A 27,860-nucleotide genomic window follows, 5' to 3' on the forward strand; every position below is an offset into this window, starting at 1 on the left:
TAGCTCAAAACTGCTTATCGCCCATTTCAAACTTGGTGTCGTATATATGTACATATTTCATTGGCAATAAATAATCGATTTATTCCTCTTAACTCTTCCCAGGGTTTCAGAGAATTCGTTTCCTGTTTCTACCGTCGTACAGGATCCTGAAAAGTGTGCCTAAAGAAGTAGTCTAAATTTTTCATCTTCTCTTCGGTGAAGGTGCCCTCTAAGTTTTAGAGTTTGTCAAGGATATACTACTCTACTACCCTTAACTAACACTTTCTAGAGTCCAGAAACTCTTGAAACTATTACGCTTCGCTTTCCTAATCTCCTCCTTGCAAAGATTTAGAGCGCGTTTGTTGTCGGATCTATCTCCGAGTCTTTATGTGTGTATTTTTTAGTTTTTGCGAAGTCAACTTAGTTTTTGCGGTTTCTGTGAATTTGCTGTAATCTCTCCTGCATTAGAAACTTGAAATTTTTCGCATAAATTTATTATGTAATCCAAAAAATCAAAGTTCCATTAAACTATTTTATTTGCTTATATCTAATTCTAACCAAAAACAAAGTCCCGAGTGACATTTTATGCACAAAAAGTGAAAAGACATCGGTCGGGTAGAAATCACAACAATGTTTATCACTCTTGATCAGGAATCAATTCAGAAGCCCAGACATCTTGGGGCCAACCGGTGCGTCCTTTGTTTGATCGTTGAATATTCTGTAAAGGAAATAGAGTTTAGTCGTGAAATTTTAATCCGTTATTTCAATTTATATCTAAACATATTTATGACAAAACAGAGGTATAACGTAATAACCCTTAAATGCCAAATACCCAATTTTAAAAGCGTTCAAGTGAAACATTCTAATTTGTGATAAATTCCTGAACGTGACAGACAAAGTCGTCTTAAATTGTGTCCACTCAACTCTGTTTTATACGGTAGATACGTTCCTATGAGAAACGTGAAAAAAATCGTGTAAAAAAAAGTACATGCGACATATGTATGTATGGTAAATTTGTAAGGGGGGAAAAACACGAAAGATGTTCCCAAAATACCGTGCTAAAGAAGTAATAACGGAATCCATATTTCATAAGTAAATATTTATAAAATACAAAGAATTCATTTTCCAAAAAAAAAAAAATTGGAATTAGTATACAGTGAAAATTCAATCCATAAGTATAAAAACATAAAAATTCAAATTGAAATTAGGAATAAAAATCAATTTTGAAACTGGACCAAAAATGGTATAATCAGTAGATATGTCAGATATGTCCAGCGCATCTGTCGGGCTTTATTCAAATTATTAATGGTCTCTGTTGGTTTTTTTGTTGTATATTAACACAGTCTGTTATTAGCGACTGTTTTTTGCTTTCTCGAATTGTAACGCGTAAAGGTCAAATAAAGATTTGTTTTGAATTAGTGCAAGAACGAAAATTTCGTGCGAAAAAAATTATGTTTGAATCGTGTTATCTCAAAATTGTGTAAAAAGTGTAAAAAAGACCGTGTAAAAAGATACATTTCAAATGCACTAAAATAAAATAGAGTTTAAAGAGGATACTTTGTTGTCATTTTAAAGGGAGATTTATAATGCCTCTCTCATAGAAGTCTTGATCGTTATTGGCGAAAAACTCCATACTCTTGTTACCAATTTCTTATCATTCAGGAAGTTTTGCAACGAGAGAAAAAGGTGGTAATCGCTTGGTGCCAAGTCCGGACTATAAGGTGGATGCATTTAAACTTCCCCACCAAGCTCCCGGAGTTTTTGGCGAGTGACTACAGTGTTTGTGGCCTTGCGTTGTTCTGATGGAACACAACACACAACATCTCTTCTGTGGGTCAATTCTGACCGTTTCTGGTCAGTCGCTAGCTTCAAACGTCCAGTTGTTGACAGTAGAGATCTGAAAGTAGTGTTTGGCCATACGGAAGCAACTCATGATAAATGATTTTCTTCAAGTCCCACCGTTAGTCCTAGTTTGCCCACTGTTTGAGTTACTTTATCAGGCTTTGACCATTGTCCGGTTAAGATATGGATCGATTTCATTCCGTTTAGCCAAAGCTTCGCAGATGGAAATTCGATCTATCATGTTTTTTGGGTCCAGCTTTGCGCAAATGGTTTAAAACCATTTTTATGGTCGACCTTTAGAGCCTGGGCGATGTTAGGACTACTAACATCTCGGTCAACTTCCATTATTTCTGTGATTTTATAGACATTTTTGACGATGGGCCTGCCTGTGCGAGGGAATCGACGAAACCAAGATTGTACTTAATTAGCTGTTATAGTATCGGCACCATAAACACCATTCACAATTTCAGCGGTCTGGTTTGCATTTTCGCCTTTATCAAGAAAAACTGTAAAATGTACCGAATTTTCTCTTTGCTGACTTCCATTTTTAACACCCTGTAACTCACAACTGGATGGAACAAGCAAACAGCAAAAGAATTTTTTTAGTGTGAAACGAGCATAAACTTTAGATTGTTTGATCGATACTCTACGAAATATCGATCACTACAGCCATCTACCGAAAAAAAATGAATTTCTTCTTCACCCACCTAATATAAAACTAAAACTGGGTTTTACATTGTGTTATAACGCTGTTTGCAGCATCAGCTGATCCGCAGTATGAATTATTTAATCATAATGATCATTCCAAAGCAAAACACATGTACCTGTTGTCTTTTATATCTTACAATTTTTTTAGCGTGCCAAACCATAATTATGAAAACTACATTTAGTTAACACTTCACCCTAACCTAACTGCTTACGCTATGTATTTCTTAACATAATTTATAGTTTTTTTATTAATTAGAATGTTTCTTATTTAAAATTTCAGTGGTTTGTTGATCGAGGGAGGGCCTCGTATAGTTTTTCGTTGTGTTTAAATCTCTGCCTTTATAACTCAATTATTCATAGTCAAATTCAGCCGCAATAACAAACAAATTTATGCTGAAATTAATAATTGATTTACATATTAAATTTTCGACAAACAAGTGTATTTTGCTTTATAATACATTGATCTGCTTCAACTTAGGACTTTTATTGTGAAATCCATTAACCCCTTGAAAGTAATAAGACATTTACAATCGGAAAAAATACTGACGCGAGTTTTTGTTAAAGAAAATAATGAATTTTCTTATACACATACATATATGTATATGAATTTGTATATACACATTTACATACGTGGATGTATGTACAGCTGTGCCCATAATAATAATGCGATATGCTTTAATGCAAAGTACTGAAGAAATTGTAAAATTGTTGGTGTCTAAATTGATTCTAAATACTTATTTCTGTACTGGAATTTTCTATACGAGATTTGTCCCTCGGCTCTTTATTAACACACTTTTATTAGGACGGGTTGTATGTATGTATGTAACGGAATCTTTGAGCTTAATTTTCACTGGCTTCTAAAAATCTGATCGACTTGAAATTTTGCACACCTATCAAGGACCGATGACAATGCAATAATTTGATAAAAGTTTTCCATTATCCTTACTAGGTTTGCCGGGATTAATATTTTCTTTTTTTTACTGTGGGCAAAAAGTAAGGTGAATTTGGTTATAAAATGAAAAATCTTTATTTATTCTTGTAAATCAGTTTCTCAGGCTCCCTCCACGAAATAAGTTCTTCATCCCGATTACTTCTTTAACGCGGCCGATAACTGCATAGCTTTAGACTCACAGTCGATAAGAAAGGAATTAAATATAACACGAATATATCGAATCATTTATTCACTGACTGCAATGATAACAATAATTTTCATTCATAATAAAAAAAAATAGTTTAAAGAAACTAAAAAACACGCTTTTTTGCTAATCGAACTAAAAAGTAGAAAATAAAAAATAGTTTAAAAAAACTAAAAAACACGCTTTTTTGCTAATCGAACTAAAAAGTAGAAAATAAATTTTAATGATAAAGAGACCTATAATGAAGTAATAGCAAATCGAACGATCAGTCATAGTCAACTACCTCAGAACAAAATTATAACAAAAATTAAGATATAAATAGAGTAATTCAAATTAGAGTTAAAAGCGTGGGATGCATTTTGCTTCACTTTCATAACCCTCTGTACATAGGTAGTTGCCCATAAAATGATTGTAATATTTACTATATCAAGCATCCCACGCTTTTAATTCGAATTTGAATTACTCTATTTGTATCTTAATTTTTGTTATAATTCTGTTCTGAGGTAGTTGACTATGACTGATCGTTCGATTTGCTATTACTTCATTATAGGTCCCTTTGTCATTAAAATTTATTTTCTACTTTTTAGTTCGATTAGCAATAAAAGCGTGTTTTTTAGTTTTTTTAAACTATTTTTTATTTTTATGCGTTCTTTGGTTATTGTGAGATTTACTCGTGGTTTATAGGAACTTTGTTTGAATCGCCTGTTAATGACGTTATTAATTCTTGTTTGAGCGAAATTCTATATAAAAAATAATAATAAATAAATAATTGGCGCGTACACTTCTGTTATTTGTTTGGCTGATCTCCTTCTTCTATTTGTGGCGTTCATCTTGATGTTGTTCCTCAAATGCAGGGATCTGCAGGTTTAAGACGACTTCAAATGGCAAATGGTTTTTGTGAGAAGTTTTTTCATGGCAGAAATACACTCGGAGGTTTTCCCTTGCCTGCCGAGGGGCGACCGTTATTAGAAAAAAATTTGTCAATAATTTTGGCGTTTCATGCTGGGAGATTTGAACCTACGCACTCCCGAATGTTAGTCACAGCCGAATGGGTTAGGGCTACGGCGGCCGCCGTGAGATAACTACTTACATATGTATACGCGAACATTTGTATATTAAAATTTCGCCAAAAATAAAAAAATAACGGGAACGAAATAATATTCTAGTGAAACCGGAAATATACTCAAGAAATGCAGAACTTGCAAGTAAATGATAAAAATAGTTGGTTGTTCTATATAAATCAGAGGCTTTGAAATGGAGAAATCGTCTTGAAACACATGATACGAAACGTTTAATAGAAGAAAAAACGGACTCTCATAGTCATTATGTGAGTAAAACTGCAGGTCAATGTTAGCTTCCAAGTGCTTAAAGAGTTGCTGTAGTTTATAAAACAGTAGTTTCAAAGACCACAGTCAATACAAGGTACTGCTCTAAATAGAAGAACCAAAAACAGACAGCACCGTCCAGGTCCAATTTTTCGGGATGGTCAACTTCAGCGCTATTTTTTAAATTATTATAATTAAAAAAAAAAACATTTTGGTATGTAAAAGAAGTTAAATAAAAAGCCTAAAAAATTTAAATATCGTTTTTCATTTTTTTATTGTAAACGAAAATTCCTGAAAATACCCTAATTTTTCGAGCTCCAGACCACCGGGACTCATTAATTCGAAATTATCTCAGGAATTGGTTGCAACTAATGCGGATTGGCAACTAGACTTAATTATTATAATTTAAGCGGATTATGGGAATTTTCGATGGCAACATTGCCGAAAAATTACATTTCATATCTATTGGGAATAAAAAGTAATGAAACTTTTAAAGAGAAAAACAAGAAAGACTAAATGCAATGCTAGTTTGCATTGACACGTTCGAAATCACATTGATTGTTTTGATATTTCGAAGCAGTCTGAGAAATTGCAATAATTAATTAAATTAAATTAATTATTATTTCTTAGTATCAGGGCAGCGATTTTATGCGATACCAGCTGGTGGTAGCAGAGGAAGAGGAAGGTCTCCTTGTAAAAATAAGCTGGAGAAGGTCTTGGCTTAACTTCCAACTGGCGCCGTTAGCAATAGAAAGAAACGACTGGCATGCTCTGTTAGACTCGGCTAAAATATCTTAAGCAGTTATCGCGCTAATCAAGAAGGAGAAGAATAAGTGTCTACTTTATTCGGAAAAAGGATTATAAAACAATATATTATTTTCTTTAATTCTTCGTTTTATTTAATCGAATTAATTATTTTTCTATATTAAACTAACAAACACCCGGTCTGCGCTGCTCTGTCGTTAAAGCAAAGTATAGTATATATAGGATTTTCCAATAACAGGTGTTATTGGTGAATGGCTTGCGTTATCGAGAGGTGATTAACGATTCTTTATGGCCGGAATTGGATGGTATTGATCTGGGCAACATTTATTTTCAACAAGACGAAACCATTGATTTTTTACGGGAAAAGTTTCCGGACCGTGTTATTTCTCGAAGAGGTGATCACAATTGACCAAAGAGATCTTGTGATTTAACACCTTTGGGGCCACGTGAAAGAGAAGGTCTACGCCAACAGCCTAGGGTCGATTCAAGACCTCAAAAATGGAATTCGTGAGGCTATCGAGGACATATGACAACCACTTTGCAATTCGCTTATGGAAAATTTCATGAAAATGATATTGTCCTGTAAGCGTGGTCGTGGTGATTATTTGCCTGATGTTATTTTCCACTATTAACGGCATACCTTCCTCTTTATAATGAAATAAACATTCGATCATTTATGTTAAAAAATAGCATTTTTCTTTGAATATCAAAATAACACCTCTTATTGGAAAACCCTTTACAAAGTACCCGTGAGCAACACCAGAACAAATCAGCAGATATAAAGGGGTTTCCAATAACAGGTGTTATTTTGAATAGCCCGCTATTTCGGTAGATGTCACTTTTGTAGCTGTAATTTTTTGATGTTTGACAAGTAGAAACTACGCCATTGATAAAAATAGAACGATACACCCTTAAACAACGCATTGAAATTATTAAAATTCACTGTAAAAATGTTGAAAATTTGGCAGAGACGGTTCGTAAAACTCGTACATTGAAATTGTTGAAAAAATTCGAGCTGTTGGGACAAGTTAGTGATGTGAAGAATAAAACCCGCACACGTCGCTCAAGAACAGCCGAAAATATTGCTGTTGTAGCCGAAAGTGTTGAAGAAAACCCAGGTTTGTCCATTCCTCGCCGTTCTTTGGAATTAGGCATTCCACAAACGTCATTACACCATATTTTGCATAAAGATTTGGGTCTTAAGGCTTATAAAGTCCAGTTAACACAAGAACTCAAGCCGGCCGATCATCAACAACGTCGTGTCTTTGCTGATTGGATCGTTGAAATGCATGAAAATGATCCAGAATTCCATCGAAAAATCATCTTGAGTGATGAGGCCCATTTCCATCTCGGTGGCTTCGTCAACAAGCAAAATTGCCGGATCTGGGGCTCAGAAAATCCAAGTTTTATTGTTGAAAATCCTCTCTATCCTCAACGTGTGACTGTTTGGTGCGATTTATGGTCCGGTGGAGTCATTGGACTTACTTTTTCGAAAATGAAGCTGGAGCGACAGTTACTGTGCATGGATTGTGCTATCGAGAGATGATTAACAATTTTTTATGGCCGGAATTAGATGGTATTGATCTGGGCAACGTTTATTTTCAACAAGACGGCGCGACGTGCCACACATTTTTCTTTGAATATCAAAATAACACCTCTTATTGGAAAACCCTTTAGAAATCAAAGCGCAGTTTCAAAATACAAAAAAATACTTTGCAAATCGGAGCGTTAGTCGGACTTAATTTTATAAGATAAGAGATTCTAAGTCACACTGATATATTTATGAACAGGATTTCTTGGAGTTTCTTTTCTACTTCACTAGTGGTAGTAAAATATTTTTCCTTCAATTTATATGGTTTTTTATCACACGGTTAAAAAAGGCAAAAAGTTTTGAAATTTAATTACATTTATTTTGGATAAAGTTGCGCCCTGTTCAATTACCAGTAAGCACTGCTATTAATATGAATAGAACTGTACGTGCATACATAAATACATATGTACATGAAGATGAAGATGAGAGCAATAAACATTTTATTGTATTTTGTTTTAATTTTGTGGGAGTGCACAATTATGTTAACCGCAAGATATAAGCACTTATTCTCGAAAGCCACCAAGAGTTTCGGATCTATGTATATAAATATGTATGTACATTTTTTTGTACACACACACAAACACATATTTGGTGGAAAACGAAGCGCAGATGCACTTGTTCTGTACCCATTTCTCTTGCTTACTCCCATATATACATAGAACATCCATGCGGAACAGCATCTGCTTTTGCTGGCTGTGTACGGTTGTTCGTTCGGCCATAGTGTCAAGTGTGCGACTTATCTCTGTTTGCTTTTACATTAATGAAGCAGCAATTCAACATTCAATTGCTAAATTAATGTTCCAACCATTCGCCGAATTTATTGATAAAACATGTAAATACATTAGCTTTGCAACACATCCGAAATTAGAAACTACCCTTTTTGAGTAATTTTATAGCAGAATCATTTAATAAAAGTAACAAAACGTGTAAGAGGGGCGTAATTATCGGTAATATGCGTAAATGTGTATGCGTATGGGAATAAGTTTCCGCCCTTGTAAAAAAGGTGTCGTTGCTGATACTATATACATATGTGAGGTCTCGATCGCAGTAGCTCACATTCGTTTCAAGCGTAAAGACCCTGTTTTATCTAACGACAAAAATGTCTACGTTCGTCCCGAAAGAACAGCATTTGCGGAAGGTCATCATCATCATCATCGGTTCCTGTTTCTCCCACTGAATCATAGTGCCTCAGTAAAACACCTCCATCTGATTCGATTTTTTGCAACGAGCTTGATTTCGTTCTAAGTTTTTCCTGACGTTTCAACTTCCTTGTGGACAGTTCTCCTCCAAGATATTTTTGTACGGCCAACCTTGCGATTCCAACCCAGTGCTTGACGACAGATTTCATTTGCGTCCTTGCGAAGCGTATGGGCATACATATTAACTCCACTTTTGCAGTTTTATCATGTTAGCTACCGGAGGGATTTTGCACCTCTCGTATAGATCGTGATAGGCTTGGCCCAGAAAGCAGGTAACTGGGTGCCACATCAATTAAAGGAAAGGGACATCGAGAGACTTTTGGTGACGTGTGAGATGCTTCTTGAACGGCAGAAATGAAAAGGTTTTCTGCATCGTGTGGTCACTGGCCTTAAACCATCCGAAACCATCACAGGCGATCGTTACCGACTGCAGCTAATGCCTTTGAATTGAGCTCTCAAAGAAAAGCGGCCGGAATGAGACGGTAGACATGACAAACTAATTTTCTGCATGACAACGCCAGGCCACACTTTGCTAAATCTGTCCAGCAATATTAAGAGGGACTGAATTGGGAAATCTTGCCACACCCGCCGTATTCCCCACATGTTGCAACTTCGGAGTACCATCTGTTCTGATCAATGCAGTGAGTCCTTATTAAAGAGCGGTTCACTTACTACGAGAGCAACGCAAACTCGCTCAATGAGTGGCTGAAGTCAAAAAAAGTTGAATTGTTCGTCAGAGGAATCCGTATGCTGCCTGAAAGTTGGAGTGAAGTTGTGGCTTCCAATGGCACATATTTCACATAATATCATGTATTATTTAATTGTTTAAATACTTCGAGACTCTGGCTAAGAAAGGACGGAAATTTATTCCCATATAATATATTTGCTTATTGACACCGTCACACGATCTACTGCACGCGACGATGAGTTCAATCAATTTCATTATTTGCCGACTTTCTATTACAATAAGCAGATAAAATTAAAGATTCCGGAATTGGGAGTAGACTACAATCAACTGGGAATACCAGTCCATAATTCTGTGGTAAGAGAAAGGATAATTCTATTGATTGAGGTTTATATGATTCTAAGCGTGCTCGTGGGCCGGAGGCCGAGGGACGTCGACGTCCCAACGCGGGCGAGCCACGCCAACTTTGTAATATTTTCAAAAATGAGGAGTTGATATACTGTACTTTTTTCAAAATTTTCAAATTATACTTTTTTTACCTATTATGAATTATAAATCCCTGCCTAATGTTGAATGGGCTGTCAATAATGGTACTGTCGTTACGGTATTCAACATTGGTTTATTTCTTCTGTGAAAAGGCTGTTGGTATTTTTTCTTGAAATAATTTTGTGTAAAATGATAATTCATTCAGGTAAATACATACATATGTATAGGTACGTCTTTTGAGGCAAAATTTTCCAAAATAAACCTCATTCACCGGCGTTGCAAAGTTGTTCACTGTTTAAACCAAGCTCTTCCATTTTCGTGTTTACCGCTATTTTGAATGGGTCAACCAACTGAAGCGGCGATATTAGGTTTTCGCCAGAAATTTTAAGCAACCGAGCTCTATATCTCTTTTCCAAATTTTGAAGCCATCCGATCCTGGCCTTAAATCCAAAGCATTTTTTTTTTCAATTTTGACCTTTTCTTTCAACATCTGTCCGCTAACCAGGAGCGTTTTGTCCCTCATGTGTAAAAACCATCGATATAGCGACGTTTCAATTTTTGTATATTCTGGAGGAAATATGTATAGGCACTTTAAATGCAAATAACTAGGGCATTCCCCAAATTACCCAGCGCTTGAAATATTAGAGTAGGTAAAGGTAGGGAAAAGTGTTTATATTTTTGGATTTTCAAATGCTAGGATTTTAATATTATCGGGAATTCACTGCATGTGCATATATTATAGTTTGTGGTGTGCGTATTGGTACTGTTCCTCAAATAGAGACTTACAGTCTTACGACACCTCCTGTCCAAGAATGCCCATTTTTTCAAGTTATTTGTAGTTAAATTTTTTTAATTGATTGTTAACCTGTAACCCCATTTCGTAGGCAAGCGCTTATCTTAATTGTTTTAATTTCACAAACACTTCGCGAAAGTATGACACTGGCTGATAGATTTCGAGTACTATGAAGCTGTAAGCGTCAAAATAAAAGGTCATAAATCACCTCCAATAAAAAGTCAGAAATATGCAGAAAAATTCAACCGCAATACTGAATATCCCACTAATCGAAATCATGGATATGTCCTTGCAATAAAGATAATAATTTTCCCTTTTTAATTCATAGCACAAATATTTCTCACCTTCAAATCATGTTTTAAATACGATCTCTTATCACTTGAACTTTTTCTGTGAAGTGGTCTTAAATCTGCGGTAAACCCCGTTTTTGGATCCTGATCTCCATCCAACACTTCAACGAGATACTTAATGTACAATATAGCCAACTTTAAGGTTTTTATCTGAAATGAAATGGTACAAAGAAGAAAATAGAAATTCAATAATCATACATACATACATACTTATCTATAGTTATAATTCAAATGTGCCTATTAAGAAGTAAAATAGATGCTGTTATAGAATTGCGCAAGTGGCAGGTGTAGCGAACGCAGGTGTACTATCATATAATATATAACATGAAGCCGCCTTCTCTTTCGAATACAGTACCTGTCACTTCTGTAAACAAAGCAATATGTATAGCCAAACACTCGTTCGCAATAGCAGTTTTTCGTTTTTTCGCAAAAATGTTAAGTGTAACAACAGAGCCGCGTACTCTTGGGAAATTTACAATAACATGAAGCCTAAAAAACTGGTGTTGAAACTAATGATTGCGCACCTTCTCTAGGGTCCTGAACATTACTGCTACTTCTGAACCTCGTGAGAGAATAACAAAAAGTGAACCAAATTTTATAAGGGCAATTCATGGATTTTCGCCGTCTTATTTCGCATTTCCTGTCAAGAGGTTTCTAGCCAAGTACTGCAGAAATACCGTTAGGTGGAATAATATTTCAATGCATGTTTATTTTCGAGCAAAGTGAATCATTAGAGCCCTTGTGTAACTAGATAAAATACGGTTGCTTTAAAATACAAATTGCGTCTAATAAATATAATTATTGCCTCTAATCGAGTGAACCGGACTGTTCTTAGACCTGCCATAAGATCTGTTACAAGTTAAGTTCGTTGTTGATATGAAATTAGACCACTTTTGAAGTTAGTTTTATTTAATCATGTAAATATTAAAAAAAAAAAAAAATTTCAGTCGAAATGGTTACCATTTTCTTTTACACAAGTCTTCACACAAGCCATTGATATTGATAATAGGATACTGACGTTGCTGCTCGAACGAAATATTGTTTGAGACTCTCTAAATTTTAGTGAGGTCTTCGACTAGTCCAATGGATTTTGAGCTGGACTTCCAGACGGCCAATCCTCTGCGGCTATCAACCCAGGAATGTTGTTTTTTAGCCACTGCTGGATGGTTTTTACCTTATGGGCTGGAGTAGAATCTTGCTGAAAGATCCAACGCTCCCCATTGAAGAGAGCACAGCTCAACTGCTTCACCACGACTTCTAAGACATCCTCCTTTTGCACTTTCGCCCCGGTCTTAACCCCTTTTTTGCAGAAATGAAGAGATGGTTACATCTTTACAAAACACTCCCCACCAAACCATTACGGAGGTTTGATGGTGTCCACGCTGAACCTTGGAACAACATTTTTTGTGTCTTTAGAAGTTTTAGCATAGATTTTTTCGTTTTGCTTATTAAAAACTTCTTCAGTGAACATATTTTCTCGTCTGTGAAAAGAATATTTTCATGGTCGTTGACCTGATGCCACCGAAGAAGTTGCTTGCATCTGTAGAGTCTAATTTCCTTCAAGTGCGTTGTCAAAAGAGGACCAGTTGAGCGACGGAAGGCTTTCATGTGAATATTATTCTAATTAGTCTTGACATAGATTACATTCATTTCTCTGGACATGATTTTCAGCTTTCTAAGGGCGTTTCTGAGAATTTCTTTTCGAACATCTTTCATGGCTGCACTGGTTCGAACCGCGCGAGGACAAACGTGCGGTAACGATCGTGCGGTAAACAAACATTCTCGAAATATTAAGTTTTTGCAGCAATTCGTAAATCTCACTTGCACTTTTACCACACTTTGTAATGCCATCACTGCAATACGATTTTTTATTAGCTCCACTCTCCATTTTTAACAAGCGAAATTTGCCACGAGTATAATTTTTAAGTAGACAATGCATATGAACAAAAGCAAAAATAACGGAACTTTTTTTTGCGAATTTATTCTCGCTGCATGCGTTCTAAAATTTGCCATAGAATAAATGGCAAGACTAGGTATACATAGCTACGTACATACATAAGCTTTCGATTCACCCCTTCTCTGCACGCTAAAGGATTCCGCTGCCCAACAAGCGTTAAATTTGTATGTGAAAGTAACAATAGTTTAGCGATATTCAAGCAATTCGGGCCAGTGCTTCCAATTACAAGTAGCGAGATTTTATACTCTAGTATCTTACCAAATTTAAGCGTTTATTGTCCATTCATTTATTTGGGGATGCATTTTATTTCTTTTCTTTGATCACAATAAATGTTTTTTACTAATTTTAGGTGAATTCTTTTGATTTGTTCACTACTCGTTAGGTGGTTGGTGAATCGACAGCAGCTATAGTACAATACTGGCGATCTCTGTCTGGCCTACTTGTTGAATATACATATATATATATATAATATATACTACATATATGGTATATAATATATATAGATATATAATATAATTTATATATATACTATATATATATACACATATATATATATTTATAGAATGTACATATTTGGTGCTTACACATTTTTTGGGTGTTTGGCCGAGCACCTTTTCCCATTTGTGGTGCGCGTCTTGATGTTGTTTTTTATTTTACGAATGTTACTTTGTTGCTTCACTCTGTTTTGTTTTATCTGCGTGTACAACAGTTTTCCAAATACTTTCCAGGCTTTCATTCAAAATAGCCTTGTTTTGATTTTTAATATGCATCGCTATTAATCCACTCAATTAGCAAATTTTATGTTGTTGCTTCCCATGTAATTCGCTAAACTACCTACTGTTCTTTTGCTGGTCGGTTGCCGGAATGCAGCTTAAGTAATAAATACCAAATGGTGGAAAAATACAATAATTTTCCAACAGCGATTATCCCTTGGCGAATATGACAAATCCTGCACGTAACAACATTACCACTTAACGCCATATACGAGTACGTATGCTAGCTGCCGAATGCTGTTTACAAGTTAACATAAGAATAGTGAACAACTATACAAACATACTTAGATCATGGTACAATTGCCACCTTTTCACTTTTTTGTATCGTGCGTCATGAAAACTTGAAAGATTTTCAAATTTTGTATTTGTGTACCTTTTTGAAGAGTTTTCTCTTTGAGAGCAAATGCTAACAAATTCTCAGAAATTCAGTTACTGGCTAATTTCTACTAGAAAAGAGCCTGAAAGCAACTAATTACATTGGTCTTCCAGTGTTTTCAATTGAAAATAAATGACGAAACTGGTAATTAATATTTGGGTATTGATTGGAAATTCAAAAATGTGAAGGGGGGACAACAACCTCCCTATGTATATGTATATGTAGAAGTATGTATATGTATGCTTATTTTGGTCATTGAGTGATTACGAGTGTATCTGTGTACATACCCTACAGGAAAATTGGACGACTAAAAATTGCGCCTTTTATATTAAATTTCGGCTAACGCTGTGTTGTATCCTTCTCAACTTTTAATGGGTCTTTCAAGAGACGTGCTTAGATGTTATTTTAAAATAAAAGGTGTACAAATTTAGATTCTTTCAGGTTTCACTATATTTATTCAGAACACGGCTCTTAAAAATTAAATTTAAATAATTTACATGTCCCCCATGACAATCCGCTAAACAGTCGGTTCATGAATACCTAGTTGTCGAGATATCGATGTTCAAGGTTGTTCAGCAACATTTTGCGCTACAGCAGCAATATTCTCAACAGAACGTTCAGTTTATGTTCTACCAGTTCTTTTTCTATCCTAGGCAGAACTAGTTTCTTAAAAATATTTCTCAAACCTTTGAATTGTCGACTCATTTGGACAATTATTTTCACCAAAAAATTCTCGAATTTTGCGATACGTTTATCTTAAAGATCAACCATTTTCATAAATAATTTTAATGCGTTGCTCTATCGTGTAAAATTGTACATCTTTTCAAATATGAAATATAAAAATATTCTAGGCGTCACCTTTGGAAATACTCTGTATGTAGAGTCTTTAAAAAGTAAAATAAGTAGTGTATGATACATACATATATCCATTAATTTTTTTTTTTCAGAGAACTATTTTATGACTTAAGTATGAAACCAAGCGGCCTTCAAGTTTCCACCGAGATATTATGTACTTTATGCCTTGTGAATGGAAATCAAACTAAATAAAATATAGTAGAAGTAGAAAAAAAAACAAAAAAAAAACAATGCTGTGATCACAACAGTTTTTCTAAAGTTTTCACTTCGTTTATTTCGAGCCTAAAACGTAATTATAGTTTTTACAGATCAGTTGAGAAATTTATAATTCATTCTTTGACTCCAAAATAGAACCCGAGATCTCATTGAATTCTCTTAGATCGTGGGTAGTAGGGGAATTATGCGCATAATTCATGTTAAGAAATTTAAGATTAAATGGGTAAGTGTTGCATAGAGATCTAGAAGAGATATGAAAGTGAATGCTCCGTAATAGCGATGAACAATAATTTATCCTTTAATTATACTAAAAATAAAAGACAAGGCCTTCAGATTACACAACAAGGAAATAAAAAGGGTCAGAGAAACATGAAAGTATTTCTTGATATTTAGAGAGATGCCAGAGTTACTTCAGGTGCTGTTTAATTACCGCATTAATTTCCGATTGCAACATCCTCAGTTTTTCTAATCGCAGAAAATATTTTCAAATTATTTAATATCATTAATAAATAGAACGAAGAGAAAAGGCCCTAAAATACTGCCTCGTGGCACCCCTGAAGATGCAATCAAAGATTCCGATCATTGACACTCAATGGTTACCACACATGGTCTGTCGGATAAATTAGATTTCAACCATTGAAAGAAAACCAACAAGGCTACATTACGTAATAGATTTGTATGAGAAACCCTTGGTAGGTTCACTCGACTTGAAACCCTTCAGCAAAACTTGACCAACAATATTCACCAAAAGCAGCTAGGTTGGAAACTGTAGACCTTCCCATGATAAATCCCTGTTGATTGGGCGAAATTAAGCTCTTAGTCGCAAAGTACCTCTTTTCGTTTACAACTCCTACGAAAAGTTTGGATACGATAGAAAGCTTCGAGATCAGCTTGTAATTGCACACATAATTCTTTTAGCCACTTTTGAAAATAGTAGGGTGTGTAAGAGTAATAGTTGTGATTTTCCAAGCGTTGATTCTAGAAGATAGAGATTTCTTAAAAATTAGCTTGAGATGAATAGCAAAAGCCGGCAGTTTTTGAAAAAAGTTACGGCAACCCACCCTTATCAGCCTGCGAAGAAGTTTTTAAACCCAAGCTCCAATTCTCAATGTCCAGAGAAACGAAGTTTAGAAAAAATTCAAAGAAGATTTACCGACATTTTCGTTTATCGGGAGACCAAACAAACGCACATTATTTTTACATCTAGTTACCACCCATTTTATTTTAATTCTTATATTTGTCAAAATCACTTTCAACTTGCAAACAAACAATGGAATGTAAGCAAAGCGTCAAATGTGTGACGCCACGTACTTTATTAACATCACGTCGCGTACGCAATTACAAATACACGGTTTTCTTATTACTTGATCTTGTGTGGTTGCTTCACGAGGTCACCAATTTGCGTACAAAAAGTGCTAAGGCGTAAAATCATCCCGTCATGCGGGATAGCTGTGCCCTCAAGTCGCTTGTGAAGAATGGCCATGTTGTTGTTATTGTACCAGCATAACATATTCCCTATGCTGGGCTGGATATAAATCTACGTCGTTTCGGTAACATAAATGGGACGGTGTGGGCTGTTCTATTGAACCCACTTGCTGCCGAACCCACCGACGAAAATGCACGCCAAACTGAGACTTTCTCGAAATAAATCCAGGGTTTTTCTCACATCCGCTCATCGAAATAAAAATCTAGTAATGTTCGGAATGTTGCACGAATGGAACTTTGATTTAGAAATAAAAATTACATGATTTGCATACATTGCTTAACACTATAACTTTCATAGTGACATGCCATACATCACTAAACAATTAACCAAAAACTTAGCAACATGACAGCTACATATAATTTAATAAATTTTGAATACTTTTGAAGGACCCTATATTTCTGTATACTTCTAGACTAGTTAAAATATCTTGCCATAACTGATTCGAGTATGTACATGTTTGGATCTCTACTTCAGGTTTTTCCAATACGATACTTACAGTTGTTTACTTTAAATGACTAGTGTGCACTATATTTACCTTGGATAATTTCGTATCTGATGGTACATTAGGTATTTTCTCCCGTAAACAAGTAAACGCGTTGTTGATACTTTGCGTTCTTCTTCGTTCTTTTTTGTTGGCCGTATTTCTTTTCTTAATTATACGTACCGCAGGCACAGCAATTGCTTTCGCTGAAGTGGGTGTGAGCAAAATCTCATGGAAGTCTTTTCCCGCATCTTGAAAAAAATATCGAAAAATTAAAGGAATTAAAAATGTGTATGCAGAAAGTTTTAAGAAGGATGGAAGATACATACATATACATATGTACATATATATCCAATGACATTAACAAAGTGATTTTCATAACTTTAGAGTTGCTGGCTCTATGCAACACTAATTATTACATGCTCATATGTATATGAATATGTATGTTTGTATCGATCGGAAGATATAATTAGATAAATTAACTTCAATAAATTATTTAAATATTAATTTGTTTTATTTGTAAATGAAATATTTAAATTAAACTCAAATGCATCTTCTTGTAGTATTATTAAATATTTATTTCTTACCATCGAATTTAGGCGATGAGCCAGAACAATATTGTGGTGATCGGTAAAATGAGTTTGAAGACAAATTAGCTGCCGTACATGCATTCATTATATAACAGCTTGGATTGTTACTCGAGTCAGAACAGTATGACGCATTCCATTGTTCTAGAATAATTAAAAAACATAAGTTCCAGTATTTATATAATACATATGTATGTATTTGCTTTATTAATCATTCATATATGTATATAATTGCATATATGTACATATACAAGGTGGAGTCCAAAATAAACAAGACTGGCGTCATAAAAATGTTTTTCATGGCGCTATCTTTTTAATGAGTTAGTGCGTTGGAAGTTACATCCCTAGCTGACTTTCAGTGAAAGCTTGGTGACATTCCGCTCAGTGGAAGCGAAGTTATTGCGTCGAAAGGGTCGGTACGTTTGTGTCATCGGTACAAAAATGAGTTTCGAACAAAGAGCTAATACCAAATTTTGATTTAAAATCGGTAAAACGTTTACCGAAACATTTGAGTTGATGAAAAAAGTTTGTGGCGATGATTGTATATCTCGTGTCAGAGTTCATGAGTAGTTTACACGTTTCAGAGATGGTTGTGAGGACATAAACATAAACAATGAACATCACCCATCGCCCAAAATCAGTAATCACCGAAAATTCCATCGAAATTGTTTATAAATTTATCAAAAATGAACTGAAATCATTATTGGAATTGCGTTGAATTGAGTTGAATTGGAATCGGAGTTGAATATCTCCAAAACATGGATTTATCGCATTTGAAATGATAATTTGGGCATATGAATGGTGTGTGCACGTTTCATTCCGCACAAGTTAAGGGGTCAGTCTACTTTGGAGACTCGAAAAAAAGGCTATATTCGTGATTTTTTTTTTTAAAAAACTATAAATGATAGTAATATAAAATTTGTTTGATTTATTAAATAAAGTCTTAAAATTCAGAAATAAATTTTTTTTTATTCAATTTTATAGTATTTTTAGTAAAAAAATAGCAGTGAAGCGTAACGTCTCAAACATGGGTTGGTGAGGCAGCTCCATCAGAACTCAAGAACGGCTTGTCTGAAACAAAAAAATCAAAATGTTTCAGATTCAGTAAGATACTGGCTACAAAATGACCCTCGGATATTAGGTTTTAATGAAGACAAAAAAAATGGCTGATAAAAATGGAAAATTTTTGATAGAACGGTTTTTTTTTCGCATATTTAAAAAAAATATATAGTAAAAATTTAAAATTTCAAAACCCCCGAGCGTCAATTTGGTGCAAATTATGTCTAGAATAGGTGATCCAAATTTTATGAAAATCGGTTGATTAGTTTTTGAGATACAGTGGAGCTAGATTTTGAAAACGTTGTTTTCAGAAAAACGCGTTTAAAGTTCATCGATGCACGCTATACGCGCAGGTAGACGAAATAAGGTACTGATGTTCAGGTAAAAAAAAAATAGTTAGAGTGCTCGGATTTTCTTAAAATTTTTACACAATATTTCTGGATATATATACTTTCAAATTATGCAAAAAAAAAAAATGAAAAATTTTAAAGTGACAAAGTAGACTAACCCCTTAAATGAGGACCAAAATTGCTCAGCATTCAACATTCGGAAGACCTCACTAAAGAGGCGAGAAAAGGCGAGAACTTCCTTTACAACATTGCAACTGCTGATGAAACGTTGTGTTTCCAACATGAACCTGAAACTAAGCGTCAAAGTGCCGAAAGGAAAACGTTTTGCGTCCGTAGAGGCCATCCAAAAGGCTTGTACCGACATCCTGAAGGACATTCCGGACAATAACCTGAAACACTCTTTCGAAAAGCTTTTAGATCGCGCAACAGTGTATCGATGCCATAGGGGACTATTTTGTCAACAGACAACCACTATACCTACCTATCTATCAGAACACAGCTCCTGTCGTTTTTATTTGAGCTCAGTCTTGTTTATTTTGGACTTCACTTTGTATAATTGGCGCTTACGCCCTTTACTCGGTGTTTGGTGTGCTCCTTCTCCTATTTGTGGCGTGCCTCTTGATGTTGCTCCACAAATGGAGAGGCTCACAGTTTTCAACCTACTCCAAACGACCATACATTCATACATATGTATGAAAAGTCCGTGCAAAAATAAAAACTACTTAATTGTTTGGGGAAACCTTTTTCATTTTTCGACATAGTCTTCTTTTGTGGTTATACACTTCGTCCAACGCTGTTCTAGTTTGTTGATCCCTTCTGAATAATAGAATTTGCCCAAATATAGCCCCTCGTTTTTGCAATCACCTCTTCGAATTTGGGAACAAATAGTAGTCTGAGGGATCCGAGAGAGCCAAATCTGGAGAATAGAGCGAAGTGAAATGAGTTGGAACTCAATTTCCACTATATTTTACGACCACACCTACTGAGGCGTGAACTGGTGCGTTGTCGTGATGGAAAAGGAAAATCACTCGACTTTCTCGATTCAAACAAATGCCAAACGCAAATAAATAAGCATATCGATCTCGCTGAAATCTGGAGTGTGTTCTTCCAAGAGATGCTACTAATTAAACATTACCTCAATATGCGCCAGTAGTGACATCTCTCTGTCTTTGCACGGACTTTTCAAACGACATTCGTATGGAGAAATACGCTTATACGTAGCCTAATATTCTGAAGAAGTAATTCGTTCTGATAGTATATGCTAATATATAGAGATTTTAACTTATTATAAACCACAATTTTAATATAAAGCCTCTTCTTTTCGCCAAGCGTTAGCAAGTGGCGCCCACGCCAACGTGCAAAGGTCCAAAAATCTTCAACAAAGTCCTTCTCTCAAACACTTCAAAGGATGTCTCATCAGATATTGTCATCGTCCAAGTTTTTGCGCCATACGTTAGGACGGGCACGAAGAGCGTCTTATAGAGTGTTAGTTTTGTTCATAGGGAGAGGACTTTTCTACTGAACTACCTACTTAGTTCAAAGTAGCACCTGTTGGCAAATGAGATCCTATGTTGGATTTCAAGGCTGTCATTATTATCGGTGTTAATACGGGTTCCTAAATAATCGAAGTCTTTTACAACCTCGAAATAATAACTGTCAACAGCGGCATGGGTGCCGATACGCGAGTGTGCCGACTGTTTGTTTGATGACAGGAAGTACTTCGTTTTGTCCTCGATCACCACCAGATCCATTCGCTTTGCTTCTTTTCCAGTTTGGAAAAGGCAGAACTAACAACGGGAGTGTTAAGGCCGATAACATCAATACCAGATCAATACCGAAGCTCATTAATAAACCAAAATGGATAATATGATCTCTTGGTCCAGTAACGGTTTTATCTAGTAGAAAGTTTACTACTCTAGTCCCCAACGACTCACAAAGTTTACCGCTATCTTGGACTTTCCCACAGTAAATGTAAAATGTCCAATTTGTATATCCAAAGTTTATTGGCTTGCTTCGATGGATGACGGCCCAAATATTGCACCATTGGCTCGCATATAGATAGATAGATGGTTGTATCTGTAAGACTCAGTCTTTTATAGTACTTATAGATTAACATGAATTAAATTACAAAATTACAAATCAAGTTTTTAAAAATAATGTAAAACAAAGAATTCTTATTTGGCAGTAACATTATTATTTTCAATAGGAGGAGGTTCAAAATTTAAATAAAGAGTTTTCGAATAACAGGTGTTATTGGTGAATGGATTGCGCTATCGAGAGATGATTAACGATTTTTTATGGCCGGAATTAGATGGTATTGATCTAGACAACGTTTATTTTCAACAAGACGGCGCGACGTGCCACACAACCAACGAAACCATTTACCTTTTACAGGAAAAGTTTCCGGACCGTGTTATCTCTAGAAGAGGTGATCACAATTAGCCACCGAGATCGTCTGATTTAACACCTTGTGATTTTTTTGTTTGGGGCCACGTGGAAGAGAAGATCTACGCAACAGCCCAGTGTCGATTCAAGGCCTTAGAGATGGAATTTCTGAGGCTATCGAGGACATAGGGCAGCCAATTTGCAATCCAGTTATGGAAAATTTCACGAAATTTCATTTGCCTGATGTTATTTTCCACTATTGACGGCATACCTTCCTCTTTATAATGAAATAAACATCCGATCATTTATATTATAATAAAAAATATCATTTTTCTTTGATTATCAAAATAACACCTCTTATTAGATAACCCATTATAACTTACGCCAGCAGTACTGTGCATCATGATTTCCAGCAGGATTTGAGCAAGCAAGGATCGTTGTTATTCTCTTACTGATCTTATGTATGCCCCGGAGCCAAGGTTTCTTTTAAGCGCAAAAGACTTTTATCGGGCAAGAGCTTCCAAAATTAAGGCGTCATCGGCATTGTACGAGTATACTCGTATCTGCTCTTTTGTCAAACTTAAATTCACAATTGTTTTGTTAAATTTGCCCAAAAATAGGTGCATTGAGTCACTCTTATTTGATAGTTTTTCAAATTTGTTCCCATCGATGGTGCCATGCCTCTTTTAAAAGTTTGCAACCCAACCGTTGCTAGCGTGGAAGCCTCCAACTTGGTTTTCTCTTTTTTGGCATATCACTTGTAATTGGTAAATTTTTGGCCTTTTGACTCGCAAATCAATTGAACAACGCCTTTTCCATTTTTGGAAACTCAGAAATCTTAAGAGTTTTCCTTTTATCTGGACAAAATTCAGAACGCGTAACAAACTTCTTCATGGACTGTTCATTTTTTAAGGGTTTAGGGGTAGTCAGAATTTTCAAAAAACTTGATTTTTTTTGCATTTTCTTAAATATTAAAAATATTGTGTGAAAATTTGAACTGAATCGGACAAATACTTTTCGAGATATTCAACAATTAAATAAGGGCGCTCGGGCGCTACATAAATCGATAGATCGATAGCAAAACTATGTTTTTTGAACTGGTGATCACTGTAACTTAAAAACCGCTTGGTAGATTTCAATAAAATGTATACTGCTTTTGAAAAACATAAAAACCTCGTGCCTGATCGAAGGATTTTTAAAAAAAAAAAAATCGATTTTTTTAAACAATTAATTGTAGGTTTTTTTCTCGAAAATCTGAAAATTGTTTCCTGAAGCCGCCATATTGTTAATTTAAAAAAAAGCTTCGATCCGGCACAAGGTTATCTATTAATAAAACTAACTTCTTTTGTTCGAATGATTTTAGATAAATCTCCGAGGACTTGTGATGATCACTGCAAGGGACTTCTGGAGAAACGGGCTCCATAACAACAGTGATAACTCTTACAATTATTATTTTTTTCTGTTTTTATTTTTTGAAAAATAAAGCAATTGACTAGCAAACAAAAATTATTAAATTTCATCATTATTCGGGCCTCTGACTACCTCTAACTCCTTAATACGAGTTATTGTTGCTATATACATGTGAAAGTTTTTAGCTAATGCATTAATAGAAATTCCTGCATTTAATTTGTTCAGAATATCAGCTTTTTCTTTTATTGTAGGCAGCGCAAATTTTCTCCTTGCTATTATGAGACCACGGCCGGCAAAAGTTAACGCAAAACTATCATTTCGTCAGCAAATGAATTAGACGGTACTTCCCCTAAATTCATTCAGTTGATTTAATGCAAACATGTCATTAGCAGAAATGTCGACTTCCCCGAGCTTTATACTCGTACTCAAAAATACAACGCAAAAACAGCAAAACAGAAAGGCAAAACAAAAAATGCTGCAAGTATCGAGGTAAACATTTTCTAATGTCGCAAGTACTGAGTACGCAGCAATGAAAAAAATTGTGTGGCAAGTATCGAGTATAAGCCAGAATAGAGTTTCTACTGTAATTCGTTATTTGTATTACAGTAGTAGTCCAATATAACGAATTTGCGCCTATTTCGAAAACTCAGAAAATTTGTTAATCACAGTAATTTTGAAATAATATATCAGGTCAGTCCATAGTTCGTGCGTTTTTAAAAGGTGGTTTTAAAATTAGAAAAAAAGATGTTTAAAGTATTTATTAATCAATAATATATTTTCGTTCATTATTTACAATGTCTTCTCAACGTTTAAGCAAATTTTTAATTCCCTGCTCAAAAAAATTGTTTCTCCTTGGAGCCAAAATACGCTTCGATATCCCTTTATATAGCTTCTTTTGAGGAGTAGTTCTTGTTACTCATATGGGTTTGAAGTCCACGAAAAAGGTGATAATCACAAGGTGCAATATCCGGAGAGTATGGTGGATGCGGCATTAGCTCCCATCCGAGCTCGTTCAGCTTGCCTAATGTTTGCCTTGCGGTATGAGATCTTGCGTTGCCGTGGTGAAACAAAACTTTGCGTCTATTCACTAAAGACGGTCGATTTTTGTTAAGTGCCTCATTCAGGTTTGATAGCTGATGGAAATAATAATCAGCAGTTATCGTCTGGTTTAGTTCCAGAAGTTCATAATAAACAATACCGGCCATGTAGACGAATCTTCTTGGGGTGAAGGCCACTCTAAGGGTCGGTTCTGGTGTCTCATCTTTATCTAACCATTGGCGTTTTTGCAAACAGGATTATTGTAAAGGACCCATTTTTCATCTCCAGTAACGATACGGTTCAAAAAGCTTTCATTTTCAAGCCGTTGCAGCAGCTGAGAACACACATTCACTCTCTGCTGAATGTTGGCGATGGAAAGTCTATGCGGAACCCATTTTCCCGGCTTTGAAACCTTTCCCAACTGAACCAGGTGCCTGTGAACTGTTCCATGCGATGAGTTTAACCTCTGAGCTATCAAATCGACTGTCAAATTTGGCTCAGCTTCCACGAGTTCGAGCAAGGCGTCGGAGTTAATAACTTCAGGACGACCAGTGCGCGGGGCATCCACTTTTGCGCAGTTACCACTTTTGCGCAGTCCTTACACTCACGGTATCCTCTCCGTGAACAGTGTTTATTTCTGCAGCAGCAGTTGTTGCATTTTTACCTCGCGTTCGAAGATTCCATTTTATTTTTTAACAACACGTGCTTCTATCCGCGATTAAAATCACTTTTTCAATGCACAATATATCAAAGAAAATATAAATAAGTCCGTTATATTCCGCGAATAATTTTTTGTATTCAAAAATCGTACAAAAGTGAAATTATGGGTAAAATACGCACGAACTTATGGACTGACCTGATACTATATGTATATCTACATACAAACATGAAACAACAACGCTCTAGGATTTTGGAGTAATAAATTTTTGATTTTTTTTTCCTAAAAATACAAATCAGTAGGTCCTTAAGAAAAGAATTGGTAACTCTCGCGCTTTAGAGCTGCTTGTAACACTTTAAGCGGTTTTTCTCAAAACCACATTTTTCAAACTTTCCCACGCAATTTACACTTCTTTAAGTATTCGTCATAAATTTTACATTTTTTGCTCAATTTCAACGCTCTTGTGCTTTGTATACTCATTTTAACATTTTTAATTTTTTTTATACAATAAATAAGTAAATAAAAATTATCCACTTTCGAACCTCATGGTTTTTTGTGACCTCTACTCATCACATCCGAACCCTTAATAAATCTAAGATAGAGCTGGGTTGAGCTGAGCGTATGTGCTTTTCTTCCGGGCGAGATATCTCAGCCATCATCGCGCTATAGCTTCCCACATGAGAATGGGGTGTCCTGCACAAGCAATAGTATTGTGACGAATCATGAACTTTCGTGAAACCTCTGACAACAATACCGAAGGAATGGGTAAAACACTATACACAAACTATATACATATGTCAGAGGACATACAAGATGTTGCCAAAAATACGAGTTGCCACATCTAGTTAACCTCCTCGCGTGCTCCCCTAGCTTCTAGTGTCCTGTAAGAACCGCCGTTAGTCTTGATATATCGGGCCGCCCATACACAGCAGTTATTTGGTCTTTAGTGCGTTATAGTCATGTCATGTCTTCCTGGGCATCGCAGGGGTTGGTAGGATCTTCCATCGTCTACTTGAAATGCTGACTCTAGTTCCACCTTAATCTAGTCATTAACTCACTGAACGAGCTGAGTTCCTCTATGCACTGCATTACAAGATTGGAAGTTACAAAGTCTCTATTTACCGCTTTTATATCAACTTGGCGGTCCGGCTACAGCTTGCCTGATGTCCGAGATAATCTTGCAGACTACCCTGATTGCTAGCAATTATGCCTGGAATATCCTAGCTTAGTCTGGAAGGTGTATTGCCTAGGTAATTGTAGGTATTCGGAATAGAATTCTGCCCTGCTGCAGTAGTCCATCTTGGACCCGTCGGTGTAAATTTCTGCATCTAAAGATTCGCCTCCTTCTCCAAGATAGTAATACCGCATAGAAATATTTTGTGAAGTGGAAGCACAATAATAGGTAGTTATTAGTAATATTAGCAAATGATGGTCCTCGAAGAAGGATCTTGCTAGTGGTCCAGCTCCTCAGGATTTCTTTCAGCCTGACAGGTAGTTACAGATGTGTAGATCTATCGGTAATAAATGGGGGAGTAAGTTGCGAGTTTCGCTTGGACTCGAGCAAAATGCACCCGTTACTAAAGGGGCTTTCAAAAGTGGCACCTAGATGTCAGTAGTGAATAATTCCTAGGCGGTACATGTTTTATGTCATCTTTAACATTAGTCAGGTAAACAGATCTTCAATTTTACACGATAGAACAACGCATTATTACCATTCAACCGCCATTGCAGAATCTGTTGTGGGGACCTTTCAGAGAAGGAGACTGTTGAGAACTTTTTCTGTAAATTTCCGGGTTCGGCAGCTAGACGATGAAGGTCACAGCCTGGGGCAGTGTGCCAACCTAAATCCCATCAATCTTCTCCAGTACACCAAGAGCTCTGGCAGGCTGTAGATATCTGCCTGTTGAAGGTTTCATAATGTAGTCAAAACGGCCCTTTAGTGCTACTTGGGGATTGCCAGAGTGGCACTTCAACCATTTCACCTACCTACCCACCTACAACGCGCTAAAATTATTGAAACTTTTTATGAAAATGGTCGATCTTTAAGAACAACATTTCGCAAAATTCGTGATTTCTTTGGTAAAAATAATCGTCCCAATGAATCGACAATTCATAGGTTGCTGAAAAAACTTTTTAAAAAGCGGATTCAATTCAAATAAATAAGTTGTATAAAAAAATATATTTTTTTTCATTTGTTAACTTCACTTCAGATTTTAGAGCATATTAAATTTCTCCTTAGATATATGTATGTAGACTTTTACTGAATATTTATATACATACATACATACAGATATAAAACTAATCACATTTTCCCTATGTTTTGCAATTTGGGCTTTATTTAAATTTCACTAAGCCATCATTTTGTAGACGCAAGTATATTTGTAATTCCAGTAAATGTTGGTTTGTATGTATTCACTTCACTTAAAATTTTATTATAATTTTTTTTTGGTACCTGATATACACACAAATATTTCTATAAAATATTTAATACATACATATATACAAATATATAGACATACAAATATATGTAAATACTTAGTATACATATGTATTTACATATACATTTTTTCACTATAAATGGCTTTAGCAATTTTAGAATCACGTACGCTCCATAATCGAAACATCATTAAGCCGCAAATCGTTGAAATATATATTTTCACTGTTGTAACAGTTAGGCGAGTCCCGACATATTTGGGAATCGTATCTGGCCATTGATTATTATTACTTAACAAGACTTTGTTTATATATTTGGAAATTTAACAAAACAAACTTCTCGTGTTTATTTCAAAATTGCATATCCGCTTTTATTTTCCGACGTTCGCGCGCAAGTATTCTTAAAAGAATTCAAAAGCAATTGAGAGGAATATTAAAACTTGTACAATACGTAGTCCGAATTTTCAACTCCAAAATATAATCACTGCGCTTGTTCTACATACCCTACCCAATTTGGCCAATCACCGCGTTCTTATGGCTACGAATGGAATTGATTGGTGGATTTGAGTTGATACAAAGCACACACATGCATACATAATTTCAAATAAGTATGCATGTGGGCGAACGAATATTCCAAATGTTTTACTCGTTGGTTCAGTGATGTTATTTCAATCGTCTTATTTTAGAGGGTTGATACGACGAGAGTGCATATTCTGAAGTACGGGGCATTCCACGCCAAAAATTATTACTCGAAAACGTTCGTATTTGAAATTGTCCAATTAAATAATAGAATAAAAAAAAGTCGAATCAATAAAGTTTGAAGTATATCTACGTAAACATGTACAAAAAAATTAAGTTTTATAAAACCATGGGATCTTTTTTATCTTGTTTTAATTTAAATGTTGAAATGTTATCTTTAATTATTAATGTAAAAATA

At 35.4% G+C, this 27,860-nt stretch overlaps 1 protein-coding gene across 1 annotated transcript; it reads right to left on the reverse strand.

Moving 5' to 3' along the window:
• Positions 1–491: 491 nt before the first annotated feature.
• Positions 492–27,679, reverse strand: LOC128864977 (heart- and neural crest derivatives-expressed protein 2). Its single transcript, XM_054104810.1, has 5 exons — positions 27,097–27,679; positions 17,591–17,734; positions 17,058–17,254; positions 10,854–11,009; positions 492–697 (listed from the first exon to the last, which is right to left on the reverse strand). Exons 1-5 carry the CDS (start codon positions 27,200–27,202, stop codon positions 617–619), a joined length of 684 nt encoding a protein of 227 aa, XP_053960785.1. The 5' UTR covers positions 27,203–27,679; the 3' UTR covers positions 492–616.
• Between the last annotated feature and the right edge of the window lie 181 nt (positions 27,680–27,860).

The sequence above is a fragment of the Anastrepha ludens genome, chromosome 5 (genome assembly GCF_028408465.1).
Source record: "Anastrepha ludens isolate Willacy chromosome 5, idAnaLude1.1, whole genome shotgun sequence".
NCBI classification, from domain to species: domain Eukaryota; kingdom Metazoa; phylum Arthropoda; class Insecta; order Diptera; family Tephritidae; genus Anastrepha; species Anastrepha ludens.

What these genes read in the sequence shown, in the direction of transcription:
- LOC128864977 (XM_054104810.1), bottom strand. Translation starts at nt 27,202, where the DNA reads ATGGCCAGATACGATTCCCAAATATGTCGGGACTCGCCTAACTGTTAC. An exon ending in TGATGTTTCGATTATGGAGC is followed by an intron (nt 17,735 to 27,096) that starts GTACGTGATTCT and finishes TAATTATTCTAG; the next exon opens with AACAATGGAATGCGTCATAC. An exon ending in ATTTAAAACATGATTTGAAG is followed by an intron (nt 698 to 10,853) that starts GTGAGAAATATT and finishes TTTCCTTTACAG; the next exon opens with AATATTCAACGATCAAACAA.